This window comes from Monodelphis domestica, chromosome 7, assembly GCF_027887165.1.
Source record: "Monodelphis domestica isolate mMonDom1 chromosome 7, mMonDom1.pri, whole genome shotgun sequence".
NCBI lineage: Eukaryota > Metazoa > Chordata > Mammalia > Didelphimorphia > Didelphidae > Monodelphis > Monodelphis domestica.
The window spans coordinates 170508778-170523574 of record NC_077233.1 but is presented as its reverse complement, the minus strand read 5'-3'; the positions used below and the strand labels follow the sequence as shown (position 1 = coordinate 170523574).

The 14797-nt window shown below is 41.9% G+C and overlaps 1 protein-coding gene across 6 annotated transcripts in view; it reads right to left on the bottom strand.

The window, feature by feature from the left end:
- The window catches only part of UNC13B (unc-13 homolog B), a 372543-nt gene that overhangs the window by 2970 nt on the left and 354776 nt on the right, over positions 1–14797 (bottom strand). For 4 of the 6 annotated variants that reach the window (XM_056806040.1, XM_056806041.1, XM_056806039.1 and 1 more), the window contains 11 exons: positions 11099–11225; positions 10827–10923; positions 10394–10537; positions 9871–9948; positions 9233–9310; positions 8855–8943; positions 8469–8621; positions 8157–8280; positions 7887–7943; positions 7448–7528; positions 5403–5550 (listed from right to left, as the gene is read on the bottom strand). In XM_056806040.1, coding sequence (XP_056662018.1) covers positions 5403–5550; positions 7448–7528; positions 7887–7943; positions 8157–8280; positions 8469–8621; positions 8855–8943; positions 9233–9310; positions 9871–9948; positions 10394–10537; positions 10827–10923; positions 11099–11225 — 1176 coding nt within the window. Of the gene's footprint in view, positions 1–3027; positions 3085–5402; positions 5551–7447; positions 7529–7886; positions 7944–8156; positions 8281–8468; positions 8622–8854; positions 8944–9232; positions 9311–9870; positions 9949–10393; positions 10538–10826; positions 10924–11098; positions 11226–14797 lie in introns of all 6 variants that reach the window. The other 2 variants (XM_056806038.1, XM_056806037.1) reach the window with 1 other exon arrangement.

Sequence of the window (14797 nt, the reverse complement as noted above, 5' to 3'; positions counted from 1 at the left end):
AAGATGATGTTTGAGAAATAAATGTGGGTTTCCACATCCCAGCTTAAAACATAGGAAAAGTGGGCCAGCAGGGAAACCAGATATTTAAAAATATTTTTTCCTGCAATCTGGCAAATCTAACCAAACATCTAACTGGAAAGGAAGGAAATAGAAGAAGTTTGGCTATGTACATCCACCAGCTTTGTGGACAGCAGCTACATGATGGTAATAAGAACATTAACAGAGATAAATGGGAAATGGAAGGCAGAAATTCATGGAAGTCAAAAGTCAATAAAGGAATCAACAATAACAATCATGGTCTCAGATGCCTATACACAAACACAAAGTATGAGTAACAAGTAAGGTGAACTACAAATCTTAACACAAAGTACCAAATTTCCATAACAGAGGTTCACTAAGACTTTGGTGGGATGGGATCCTAAAATAGAATATGACCTTGATAGAATAAAGGTCTATTTTACTAAAAAAGAACAGGGTAAACAGAGAGTGGCTGAGGTGGAATAGTACTATATATTAAGAAGAGAAAACCATAGAATAAGGGGAAACAATGTGGAAAGTATTTGGGTATAGATCAATAAAGGCAGAAACAGAATTGGTAGTTATAAGGGTACACAGTACCAACAAACCAGATGGAAAAAAGACATAAATGGAGAGTTTGGGAAAGAGATCATGAACTTGACATGGAAATATGATGAATCTGCTGGATCACTTTTCTAAAAATATGTCAGCTTATAATTTCTTGGTTTGTCCTAATAGTGATTTCAACCTCTCAAAAGATGGTGAAATTAAAAAGGGGGATAGCCAATCTAGAATTATTTCTCATAAACAAGGAAGCAGTTGCTTAAATAAAAATGGTGGGAACAATGTGGACAAGTGACTAATAGCATCTAGTTAGTTGGGCAAAATTTGACATGTACCCTCAATTTTTTGAGAATAGATTTTGAAGATTTAGGAGAAAGGCTGCATTAGATGACCTAATATTCTACAGAGGCTGTCAACCCAGAAAAGACAAAGTTCTCAAGAATAAAATTCTGAGAACACAAAGAAAAAACATTCTGAAGATATGAAGAAAAGCAATTCCCAGATGCATACTGTCCAGAGACAGTACCAAATCTCAAAATTATCACCACCAAAGAAGCTAAGGATAACAAAAACAGTTTTGAACTGTATGAAGGGAGGGAGATAGAGAAGGGAAGGAAAAAGGAGCAAAAGCAAGTCCAAGACTACTGTTGTTTAAAATGGGTAGAATGACAACTGATGGTAGAAAAAAAAAGCAGGGCCATTTCTTTTCTATTGTGTTTCTGCCCTTTCTGCAAAAAGGATGAACGGTCTTCTGAAAAGCAGGGCAAAAATGATTAGGGAGTTGAAACCCATAAAAGCAGGCTTATATTAAGAGAAGAGTTGGCTGCCCCAAACAAGTTCTATACACAAGGTCCAAATGAACTATATGTCAAAGATATGAAAGATCTGGTGGCCATCCATACTGATCATGGCTTCTGAAAGATCCTGGAGGACAGGAAAGGTGCCACAGGACTATAAAGGAACATGTCATCTCAAGTTTCAAAAATTAAAAAGGGAAGAGTAGAAGTCAGAACTTGATATGCCAGAGAACTTGACTTTGATTCTTGGCAAAAAAAAAAAATTAGAATGTATTACCAAAAGTATGGTTCGGGAACATCTAGAAAAAAGAACTGGTGATCACTTAGAGCCAGCAGGGATTTATTGAAAACAAGTTTTGCAGGATTAAACTTATTTCCTTTTTCTTATCAAGTTAATAGACAGACAGATGAAGTGAAGGCTATAGACATAGCTTATCTAGAATTTAACAAAGTCTTAGCCTCTATGGTATCTTTGTAGGAAGGGCAGAGAGGCACCTTAGACAACAGTATGATTGGTTGGAATTCAGAGCTAATGGCCAAAGACCAAAAGTTAATTAATGGTTGAATATCAGCTTGTAAGGAATTCTTAAAGCGAGCTCAAGAATGGGTGCTTAGTATTATGTTGTTTAACAGTATTAATCAATGACTTGAAGAAAGGAATAGATGAAATGCTTATTCCACAGTTACAGGTAGTATTTGTGATTTGGTAATACAAATAGCCAATGTTTCTCTTCTGTCTGGACACAGGCTGAACTAGGAGAAATCAGTGGAGACTACAGAGTGACAGATTTCAGCTTCATAGAAGTGTCAAAGTGAGAGATCAGTCTCCAGGGGCAATCGGTTACTTGTTCCTAGAATTCAAACAAAGCCTGGATGACCACTCATCAGGTATATTATGGACAGGATGATTTAGGTAATGGTTAGGTGAAGTGTTTTGGGAGTTCTGAAATGCTTTTATTTAGTCACTGTGCCACCATGTGGCTGGATCTAAGAACTGCACCCACCCTACGTTTTTCTGTATTGGGACCCCATGAGTAAGACGGTCTAGTATTCTATAGAGGCAGTCAACCCAGAAAAGACAGGAAGCTTCTCAAGAATAAAATTGTGAGGACACAAAGAGAAAACATTCTGAAGATATGAAGAAAAGCCATTCCAAGATGGGAACTGTCTAAAGACCATGATATAGATTCATAGAAAATTCATCAACTATAACAACTATAACAAATAATGATCCCACCTCCATTTAAGGGCAGAAATCTTGCCTCCTTAACCTGCTTTACAATGCCTCCCTCTTCCAGAAGGCCAAAAAATTAAAAATAAAAACACAAGAAAAGCTCAAGCCTGTTCTGCAATTCCTTTTCCATCCTCGTTTCCACTTGGGAACGTAGAAATAGGAGAAGCTGCACCATCCTTACTCTCTGTCTCCAATTCCGAGGCAAATCTATCAAAGAGCCTCTTTGGGGCTGTCAGAATAGGTCATATCCATGACACAGAACAGGGATTCTGGGTTGTTTTATTCCACTTTCATTTGCTAGCACCCCACCCCCACCTCTGGCATAAGCAGCACATACCAGTCCACTGAGGAGAGGGAGAGGGAAAAGGAGAGGCCTGACTGATGTACTTGGGATCAAGTAAGATTATAACATACCCTTCTCCGGCTGTATGTCCTCATTTGCAGTAAACCTAATACCCTTCCCATCATGCACTGGGTTAGCAAAGAAAAGTCAAGCAGTGTTGGCAGCAGCAGCAGAACAGAAAGAGAAGAGAAATTAGAAAGTAATGAGATACACCAATCAGAGTAACTATTTACAAAGAAAAAAATAGTCCCTGGAGTTAAGGGATTAGCTATCAGAGGTCCACCATCAAAGACAGGAAGTCATATAATAGTGATAAGAAAACTGGTCAGATTGAAAGCAGTAGAAAATACAGAAAAAAAGTGAAATGAATTTTAAAATATAACTATTTTTTCATGTGTAAAACATGGGGTGGAAGATTGACCTGGATGATCCCTAAGGACCCATATAAATCTGCAAGGCCCCTGACTTTCTAAATCCTCAAGGGTGGATATATGGACAGACATCACCATTTCCCAGTGGTCTGAGTAGGGCAGAAGGGAGAGATATCTCTAACCCACTCAAGTTAGGGGAGCCGACTCAGAGACCATCTAAGCACACAGACTTGAGTCCCACAGCTTAAAGGTGGATAAGGCCATCCTGCCAAGTCCTAGAAGGGAAATAGTTGAAACACAGGAAAAGGGGGACTTTAAAAAGAGGTCAAAGAGGAGAAGGTATTGTTGTCCTCACTTAGCTAAGAAGCAGAGATTACAGAACACACAGGTAACTCCCAGGGGGTCAGAGAGGCGAGGATTGTGTTCCCTGGGTAACAACTGAAATAATATGTCTACCCAGATATATTTTATAAAGTTTATTAGAAAGGGTAAATAATCATTCCTCTAAGTAACCTGACCACGTGGAGCCTAGCCTGCAAGTCCCTTCCTCCCTCCCTTCACTTGCCTGCTCTGTTCCTAACTTCTTCCTTCTTTGTTCTCTTCTTGCTTCTCCCCCCCTCAAGCCCAAAGCTTTGACTTTTATTCATGTACTGCGCATACAGGGACACAAACCTGGTGCAACTGTGTTGTCAGGAATGTTTGATGGACAGGTTAAGCTACTCAGGAGGGGGAGGGGATGAACTTCCTTGACACACCTATGCCTCCTCAGACGTTCTCCTTCAGGTTTCTCATACCATCTCCTTGCATTAAGCCATTTTGTCTTCTCCTTCCACTTGCACCCCTGACACTATCCTTTCTAACTATACCCAAATGGCTCTGACTAGTCAATAGTTTCCTGAACCCATCACCTTCCCACATATCCATCATCATGGTTAGAGTGCACACTTCTTTCCGTCACTGCTGTCCTCATGCTTTTTTCCCTGTTCGAGAAACTATAGTGACTCCCTATTCCCCATCCCATTAAACTTTGATTCCTTAGCTGGATCTTCAAAACTCTATCCCAAATTCAAAATTCTATTCCACACATACGTAAGTATTGACATATGCCTATGTCTCTCCATTACTCAGCACAACCTCTCTTGCTCCTCACAGGCCAACTGGTTTATTGTTCCTCCCTTCAACTCACTCAGTTATACCTTTTGGCATCTTTAATCTTAGAATTACAGTCTTTTAATTTTTCCCCCATTTATGTCTTCTCCACCCTCCAAAACCAACTAAAAATCTCCTCCTTTCCCCCCATGTTTCATGCTTTTCTGGATTCAGGCAAGCTCATCTCTTAACCTTTCTTTACATTCAGGGCTCTGAGTGCATTTATAGTTTTACTCTATCCCTTACTCTCTCCAACTGGGCTATAAATACTCCAAGGGCTTCTCTCCCTTCAGTGTCCTTTGGAGGCTCCTGGGGGAGAAGAAAATTGGGCACAGAAGCCAAAATGTATCTAACAGTTTGGTAGCAGTAAATGATTCTGCTGACATTCTTGGAAAGTTTCTCGCTTGGCTGAGGAATGAATAGGGGATGGGGAAAGACTTTTATGAAGTGAATGGAAAATGTAGTCAGAAGCTCTAAGTGAGACCTAGAGAAAGTATAAAAGATAAGTATGGCTGAATTCAGGAAATTATGGAGAGGAGGGATTGAGCTTTGAGTCTATGATTCTCTCATCTGGCTCCAAAGGAAGGGAATAATGAGCCTTTAGGAGTAGTTTTATGATTCGGGGAGTCTGGAGACACTGTACTCTTCAAGGCATAGGGGACCCTGAACCTTTGGGGGGCAAAAGGTTGTTGATGGGTTCAAAGTAGGGAATGAGGCCCTTAGAGGTCAAGGATGTAGACAGGGTTATGGAACCATGAGGGACAGGGAAAACTGGGGAGGAGGGAGATGATAAATTTCAAGGTACTGCTGATATTTGGTGGGATTAAGTGGAGATACTAAGTCCTTGGGGGAATGGATATGTGGATAGAGGCTGAGGTTGGAACATATAAAACAGATGAGAGGGACATTTCCCTCAGAGGCCTCACCCTGGGTAGTCTGTGACCGCACAAAGGTCTTGATAAGTGTGTCTGTGGTCTGTGTGTAGAGGGACAGGGCATAGCGCAGGGATTGCAGATCTGGGCTCTTCTCGAGAAACGTTTTCTTCAATCCATTGCCACCGGCATGAAAGTATTGCTGGAAGGGAACCAGTTATCATTATAGCTTCAGAAACATTCAGTACAAGATCAATGGAAATGGGGTTAGGAAGGAGGTTAGAAGAAGGAAGAGGAGAAATGGAAGGTAGAAGGCAGCACTTATACCAGTAAGCACCCTGTCCAGGATAATACCCATAATCGAGAATCTTAGGGAGTGAAAGAGACCTTAGAGAACACTATCCAACAGAAATTCTCTCTGTAGCATCAAATCCAAACCAAATATGTATTTATTAAGTATCTACTATGAACAAAACAATGTGATATATATGTATATATACACACATATGTGCACATATATTAACAATTTAAGATGGGAGAGAGCATTAACAACCAGAAGACTTGGGAAAGATTCCATCCCATAGCACCTAAACTGAGCCTTCTGAGGTGGTAGGAAGCAGAGATGAGGAAGGAGTACATTCCAATCACGGAGAACAACAATAACAAAATACAGAGGTGGGAGGGCTTAGGGAACAGCAAGAAGGCCAGTTTGACTAGTGTGTAAACTAAAATGAAGTAAGCCTGGAAAGGTAAGATGAAAGTAGATATGAAAGTCTATAAATGTGAAGGCAGAAGTATGTTTTATGCCAGTGGCAATAGGGAGCCACTGAAGATTCTTGAGCAGGGTAATGACTTGATATTAAGATTACACACACACACACACACACAGATGGTGGAGCATGGAAAAAGGTACATTCATGCAATCATGAGGCAGTTGGTAGCTTGATGAATAGAACACTAGACCTAGAGTCAAGGATACCCGAGTTCATATCTGACCTCAGACACTTACTAGCTGCGTGAATCTAGGCAAAGCATTTTACTTGTTTGCCAGTTTCCTCATCTGTAAAATGGGTATAATAGCACTTATATCCCAGAGTTTTTGTAAGGATCAAATGAGTTAATATTAGTAAAGTGCTTAGTATAATGTCTGGCACATGGTAGGTACTATATTAATGTAAGCTATCATTATTATTATCTCATAGATAAGATTAACTTTATTGCTCAGGTACCTGGGGTCACTGAAATAATAAGGAAAATGGTCATCATCCTCATTTTTTTAAGTTAGAGAATACTACTCTGGGGGAGAGAAGGAACACTGACTAGTAAAGTTAGAGGCTGTCATTAAAAGTAATCACATTGGAGGCAATAACACAGAAGCATATCCCACCTAAAAGAGGTAATGTGAAACAACATTGCAGACGACACTTGGTTCTTATGTGACAAAAATTCTCATTAAATAAGTTAGACCTTTATAGAGAACTGAGGTAGTATAATGTTTATAATGGTAATGAAAATCATCTCTTTTGCCCCAAATTCTTTTGCTCCAAAGAGCCAGGTCTAGTGAGCAGGGCAGGGACAAATCATTCCACATGTGTCCCTTCCATAATTTTATGGCATGCCTAGTGGGACAAGGGTGAACATGACTGAGAAAGGAGAGGGCATTCCTGATATTTGCCAATTTCCCTCCCAATTTTGCATTCTCCTTTGGGCTCACCCACAGCCCCCTGCAACACATAACTCCCATCTCTCCCCTTGAGTCGAGATCACAAGAGCCTTGGGACTGCCTCCAAAACATTTCCTGAATATAACAAGCACTAAAGGTTCTCTGGTGAGCTCCTCTTCATGCTACTATTAAAAGGGTGGAGGGAATTTATTTCTCTAGAAATTAGACACTACTATGGTAAGATTTTATCGTGCTTCAAAGAGATTTAAGTTTAATGTATTATTGATGTTACTGTAAAAACAAATTGTAGAACTGAGATCAAAGGATGTGGGAAGCTGCTGACTCAGTAGAGGCTAACTTGTGCTGTTATAAAAGAGGGAGGCAGTGGGTAAGGTGGGTCAAGTGGAGGAAAAGCAGGAAGAATCTATCATCCCACCTTGATGGTATCCAATGCAAGGTCAAGAACAGCACACTGCTTTGGAGTGAGGTTCCTGGTCTCCTCCCGTACCATGTGGTCCTATAAAATCCCAGATACAGGAAGATATGAAATCAGCAGTTAAAAGGAATGGCCAGCCTGGATGGTGCTATTCCCTTCCCCATTCCAACACACAGCTCAATGATACCTTTTTTTGTCCTCTTCAGTTTACATTTGAAAGCTCCATCCTCTACCACCCTTGAACTCTAACACCTCTGGACTGCACCAAAAATGATCATTCCTATATTACCTTCCTGGGAAGGACCAGTTGCCCAGGAAATGAACCAACCACTCCTCCTGGGATGTCACATTTGGTATCCATGATACACTTCCCCATCCCCCCACCATCCTAGGCAAAGTACCCATTCTCACCTCCAGGCCCTTCCCTAGAGCATCATACCTTAAGTTTAGAGAGATGACTTAGCTCTTTGGCAGCTGTGAAGATCAACTGGGGACCCTGAGTATAGAGAAGAATACCACAAAGATTAGTTTAAAAAAAAAAACACTAACCATAGAAAATGGAGTACCTTGGTCCTTTGAATAAGTACAAGGGAAATTCATAGTCTGGTCAGTGAGTGCTTCACTATCTGGTTGGTGAACTAGGATGGATGAATGGGGAATAATGGTTGTCTGTTTCACCATCCAATCAATAAATTGGGGAAGGTCTCACCGTCTGGTCTGTAAGTGGTGGCAGAACAATCATTTTCTCCATGGTGTTCATCACCACCCGCCAGAGCTCCTTCAACACACGTTTCAGCACTGTCTTCTCACATACTGTGGCAAAGAGTGTGAGGCTAGGGAAAGGCAGAGCATCAAAGTAAGAATGGCAAGGATAGGGACCAAGAGAGGGCACTGCAGGTCTACCTCATTTTCAGAGACCTTGTCCCTGCATTTCCCCCCAAAAAAATCTCTTTCCTTTGGCTTCCCTGTCCCCAGAGCCAATGCCCACTCTCCAGAGAATTGTCTAAAATATTGCACCCACTTGCTATCAAGGAAGTCCATGAGGGGTCGGAGTACGCTGTCTGCATCTTGAGCCACTGAACCTCTTGCATTGGGAGGCACATTTGCTGGACCTCGCACCTGGCTCAGGATATCAGCCATTTGTCGAACGCACTCATCAATCCGTATCTGAAAACTAAACATCCACTCTTATAAAGCTTGGGTCTTGGCTTTTATCCACCCCTTGAGGATTTGAAGGGGAAATGCCACCCAATCCCTAATGCTCAAACTATCCCCAGGAACTTGGCCCTAACAAGTTTTTTGCCCCCATAGATACAAAGTTCATAATGTCTCCAACTCTGAGATAGGTCTAGAAGATGCTTGGATCAGACAGAGACCAACCCAGGATAGGTGACCTAGACTACTCACCTGTTCCCAAATACTGTGCTGAGCTCATCTAGAACTGTGTTCAGTTTCACCTGAAGTTCCTTCAGGTTGTCTCCTGCCTCAGGATCTAACTAAAAACATGAGAGTGGCCCAGTTATAGTCATATCTATTTCTTTCTTCTCACCCAGGGAGATCCTCCATTCCCCCAACTCAACCCTCCCAGTGTCTTCTTGTCTTCTCTACTCTCTCAGTTGTCCCTCCTGCCCCTGACAACTCCCAACACCCACCCAACCACCCTACTTATTTCCCTTAGTTCTGGGGCAGGCATTCCCATCAGATCAAAAGAGAACCCTACCCTATCCCCACAACAACATCCTAATGTTGGTCTATTGAGAAGGAAACCCTTCAGACCCTTCCTACCTCCTTGGCCCCCATGGCCTCGAACATCTTCTCTAGTTGGACTCTCAATTGCTGCACATTGTTCATTAGGATGCAGGGCTAAGGAAACAGGGCAGAGTTGCTGAGACCCTCCCCACTCCCCAGGCACTGGAAGACAAATAGGTTACTAGATCTACAGTCTCTTCCCTACTGGCTTCCCCAAAGCTCCTACTGGCTCTATGAGGAGATTAATGAAGATTGGCCTGGCTGGTCCCCATTCAATTCTCAACCTTTCCAAAAGAAACAGAAAGCCTGTCACTGCTCAACACTTTGTCTAGATAGGGAAGTAGGAAAGAAACCATACTCCCACATTTGTTGCTCAGTCCCTCCCTACCTCACCTAAGATGTAAACATCAGACAGAAATTCAGACCAGGGTGATACAATAATAAAAAGAAATGAATGAAAACTCAATTTGACAATGGATAAGCTTGGACCACAGGGTCTGGAAAAGGCTGGTATTTTAAATATAAGAGAATCAGTGACAAACAGATCAGGAGTGTGAACAGCAGAAGATTCTTCTAAGCAGGACAGTCATCGATTCAGCAACGTGACTTCCCCAGCCTTACTCTTTCCTTTTTACAACAAATGACCCACTCCCTAGGAGGAGGCAGTCCCTTACCAGTTTCTCCTTGTCACAATAAGATGGGAAGCTCCTGGCTAAGATGTCTGCATACTGCATCAGCACCTTTCCAATGGTCTGTGGAGAGGAGAGCATGGAGGGGAGGGAGGAGAAAAGAGTTGTTAGTTTTGATTAGGCTCAAATTGGGAATTGAAGGAGGGCCACAGAGCACACTCACAGAAATATTACCTACCACTACTTTCACCAAAAGAGCACAATAACCATGGAGCCCCCAACCACAAAAACTGATTGTAAGAGATGGAAGAAAAATATGACCAAACTCAAGTTGACATCCCTGTAGCAAAGTTTATTTACTGGAGCCTCTAAGGCCCTGTTAACCTGAGCAGTAAGCATGAACAAAAGGGCATAGACTTGAAATCACTTCATATAATCACATTCTCACAGGTTCCATCTACACATTTAGAGGACCGATAAGATAGAGCCTAGACCTGATGAGGGGGAGCAGAAGGGCCGACATAGGACTGAAGCTTGTGACTAGGGAAGGATTAGATATGATAATCACCTTGGCAAACCTCCGCATGTAATGAGCAAGGATGCCGGGATCTGGGCATTCCAACTTCCGGATGATTTCAAAACTCTGGTTGAGCTGTGTGAAGACATCTACCACGGAGCAGGAGAAGAGTGCATGTTCTGATGTCTGTTGGAACTGAAGAAAGCCCCAGGAATACGGTTATGCCCCAAAACAGAAAGAGGTGTTCCCCTCCACTTCCCAGTCACCCAAGGAAAATGATAGTCATTTTTCCTAGAAAGTGATTCCAGACCAGTTTCATAGACCCTTCATTCCTGTGATGATACATGCTAGAACCCCTGTGCCTGCAAGCAAAGGACTGAATAGCCATCGCATCCAAGGGGCTTTCACCAAGTAGTCAGGCATTGGGCAGGGCTGTCTAGCTTATCATCTAAAAAGAAAGAAGCCCCATGCAATTCTGTCCTACCCCATCTTTTTTGTCTCTCTCCAAGGCGCCATGCAGGAACTCCAGGGATACATCCTCATTCTCATCCAGCCATTGAAGCACAAATTGCTCAAACCACCTGTGGCAGGGGCAAGGAGACCAATGAGATAAACTGACCCTAATCCCCAAGCTGCTTTCCTGACCCACCCCAATCCAAGCCTGGGCACCCTCTCCCCCTTCTCTCTCAGTAGCTTGGGTGCCCAAGTCCTCCTTCTCTCCATCCCAACTCCCATTACTCCTGCAGCTTGACTCACGCTGGGTATTCAGGCACCTTCCCTTGGAGGGCAGGTAGATCTCGAACATATTCATTGTGAAGCCACTTAACTTTGAAGTGCAGGTTCATGTAGTCAGCACTTTTACAGAGTCGATTCTTCTCATGCTCTGAGGAAGACAAAATTAGGGCCATATATTTGGCCCATAGCTACCATGCTGTCCACTCTGAAGGTAGTAGGCCCAACTGGAATACTCCAGAGAATGTTCTCAGACAAGGAAACCCCATGACCCTTTCCTGAAAATCTGCATTCATGGATATAAACACACACACACACACACACACACACAACCTATCACCTTCAATGGATGCTCTCTAAGAGCCTAAAGAGAGCATGTTCTCTTCTGACTTGCACAGATAGAAAATAACCAGCCTGGAAGGATGCAATCTGTAAGCCCTCCATCAGGCTTTGGGGCATGTGACTTCTAGCAAGGCTGGGGAGGAGATGGAGGTGGTGGCTGAAGAGGAACTGCCAGACAGTGATCATGGATCAATGGAGCTTTCCTAAGCCCAACTACTTCTAGAAAGAGCTGCCTTCAAGGATCCCCCTCCTCAACCTGTTTGTTCTAAAATATGAGAATTAGTTAGCACATATACCATAAATGAATTAAGAGTTTATCGGAGATTAATGCACAGTTACACTGAGAACTGAACTGGAGGGAAAGAAAGCTGAGAATCCAAGTGTCAGCATCCCAGGATAAGTTGGAATATCCTAAAGCAAAGACAAGAGCCAGAAGATGAACAGAATTTCAAGATAGCATGAGGAAAAGAACTAAAAGTCTAAAATGGGGAATCATTAACATCCAAATGCATGTGATCACAACAGAAAGCTACTTAATGGTGTAGAAAATGAAATAAATAGCTGGATATCTGCAGTCTACGTGGAAAAGGGAAGCATCTCACTATATCATCAGAGACCTCTTCTGTGAATGGCAGAACAAAGAATCACCACCTACTTATTCCCTGCCTGACCAGAGAATCAGGAGAATGGCTCTGTTTACTTCTTCACCAGTAAGTCAATAGGTTTACATTTTGTTGTGTGACTGCATATTAATAATAGTTAATAAATAACTTCTACATGGTGCTTTAAGGTTTGCAAATGCCTTAAACATATTATCTGTAAAGGCAGCCATTACAATTAATCTTCTCTCCTTTCTGGCAATAAATTGAACCTATTTAAAAAATAAACACAATCTGTTCAAGGATTGTCATTTTAAGTAAACTGGTAAAAAAAAAATCTGAAAAGTGAGAGAAACCTCAATGAATAAACAGTGAAAGTCTGAGAGCTAGATTAGTTATTTCGTTGCCAGCTAATCTGCTCTCTCAAATCAATATTAATTGTCCAGCGTTACTTACACTTTATTTTCTACAAAATTATGGCTCAAATAACGTTCTACGAATGCACATCTTGTTCAAAATGAGCAAAGTGGGATGGTTTTTCAATCTAGATATGCTTTTATAGTTACAAAGGTTGTTTTTTGCTCATTTTGTTAAATATTTGTTATCTCCAAGGACCTCTCAGTTTTGCTTTGGGATATGAGCCTATCTTGGAATATTGGCACATCTGATTCTTGGCCATTTTCTTTTAACACAATCTTCAGAGCATCTATTGTCTGGCCTTCAATATTGCTGGGAAATATGTATTTAACCCATTTGTGTCATATACAACAACACACAGAGATACATACACATATACCATATCTATTAACACCAGCTAAGCCATGTAAAGCAATGGTGAGCTTGGAACAGACTCTTATAAGCACAAATAAGAAGGGCCTGAAAAGCAAAAGTTCCAAGGCCCTAAAACCTCAGGAATTTGGGGCTACAGATCACTCAGAAGAGTCCAGACTTATTGCTAAGAAAGAATAAAGTTCCAATAAGGCAGTGTTGCCTCCCCCAATCACCTCCAGAGCCAAAGCTGATCCAAGAGAGATAAGAACTTGGATGACCTTTGGAAAGTATTGTTCCTCATGGGAGCTAAAAATGGGGTTCTTCCTTTTCCAGTCAAAGGAATACTGGCCACAGAAGCCCCAGCTGGGAACTGTACGCCCCAGGGAAACAAGTTCTCAGTAAGATGAATCCCCATGGGAGCTGTGTTCAAGGCCATTTGTAGCACCCTCTTCTCCTCCTAGGATACTTCCCCAATATGCCCAGAAAAGAGAGGCCTCAATTGAGTCATTCCCATCTCTGGCTATTATCACAAGGCACTAGTGAAGGAAGGATAGGGAAAAGGGTGGAAGGGCACTGGAAATAGGTCAAGGGGATTGTTTTAGTGATTGTAAGAAAGCAAAGGCAATACTAGATTGAGGTAAGCCTAGCCTAGTTCTAGCCGAAAGCCTTCCTCATAGCTCAGGCCCAATAGTCTAGGTGGCTCTTGCCCTACAGGCTTTATTCTAACACTGTGCCAGGCAGTGCTACTAGTTCCTAAAGGTACACATGAGGGATCTTCACTATGTAGCAATAGGAAGGAGAGAAGAGGGGATAAAATGAAAGGCTGAAAGACTAAAGGCAAAGGAGCAGCAACCAAAAGCTCTTACCACCGTGAAAGAGCACTTTGCGAATTCGAAAGACAGTATGTCCTTGTGGCAGAGCAGAGACAACAATGAATAATCTTTCAGAATCTTGATTTTTTTTAATGTTTTAAATTTTTTTAAACCCTTACCTTTCATCTTAGAATCAATACTGTGTATTGGTTCCAAGGCAGAAGAGTGGTTAAGGGCTAGGCAATGGGGGTTAAGTGACTTGCCCGGGGTCACACAGATAGGAATTATCTGAGGCCAGATTTTAACCTAGGACCTCCTTAGGTTAAATAGGACCTCCCCTCTCTAGGTTTGGTTCTCAATCCACTGAGCCATCCAGACAACAGTGAATAATTCAAAGAGAATGGTAGACAACAAAGCAGCTTCTTCAGGGTTTAGCCATACCAACCCAAGATGTGCCTTGTTCTCCAAACCCCTCTTCCCTTGCCCTTATCCAAGAAGGATATGGATTAGATAAACTTTGGAAGAATCTTTTTTATTGTGGGAACTGAAAATGAGATCATTCCTTCTTAGACCAAAGGAATACTGGCCATGGGGCTCTGAAACAGTGAGGCACTACTCGGAGTCTATTTTAGGGAACCAATCTCTGTATCCCATTCAGAACCACATTGGAGGTAGAAGGCAGGCCTTTCTCATTGTTCTGAGATCCTAGATTCCTTTATTTTGCCTTCTCTCAAGTATCAACATATTAAAGTTACCACTTTTATTGCATAATTCCTGCTCTTAAGACTTTCATGGCTTGATCATTTCCCAATTATGTCTAGTAGTTTCTGGGGCTGAGAAAGCCTTGTTAGAGAAGGTTAATTAACAAAGGGAGATACTAAGCAATGTTCATGCCTCAGCAAATGCTCTGATGGGACCCAGAGGAGTCATGCTACAGTTTCTAAGATCTGGGATTCACCTTCTATATCAACAATGTAAGAATTTCCTCCCATCTTCTTCCCATATCATTTTTTTAGCCTTCTATTTCTGCTCTATAATTAACTGTGTAGCTTTGGGCAACTAATTTAACTTCTCTGGGTCTCGGTTTTCCCATATTTTAAAAGAAGTAATTGGATTAGATAATCTAAGATCTCTTCTTCCTTCAAATTTCTTCCTTTCTTTGCCCATACTATTTCTGTCTCTTAGAATATCTTTCCCTC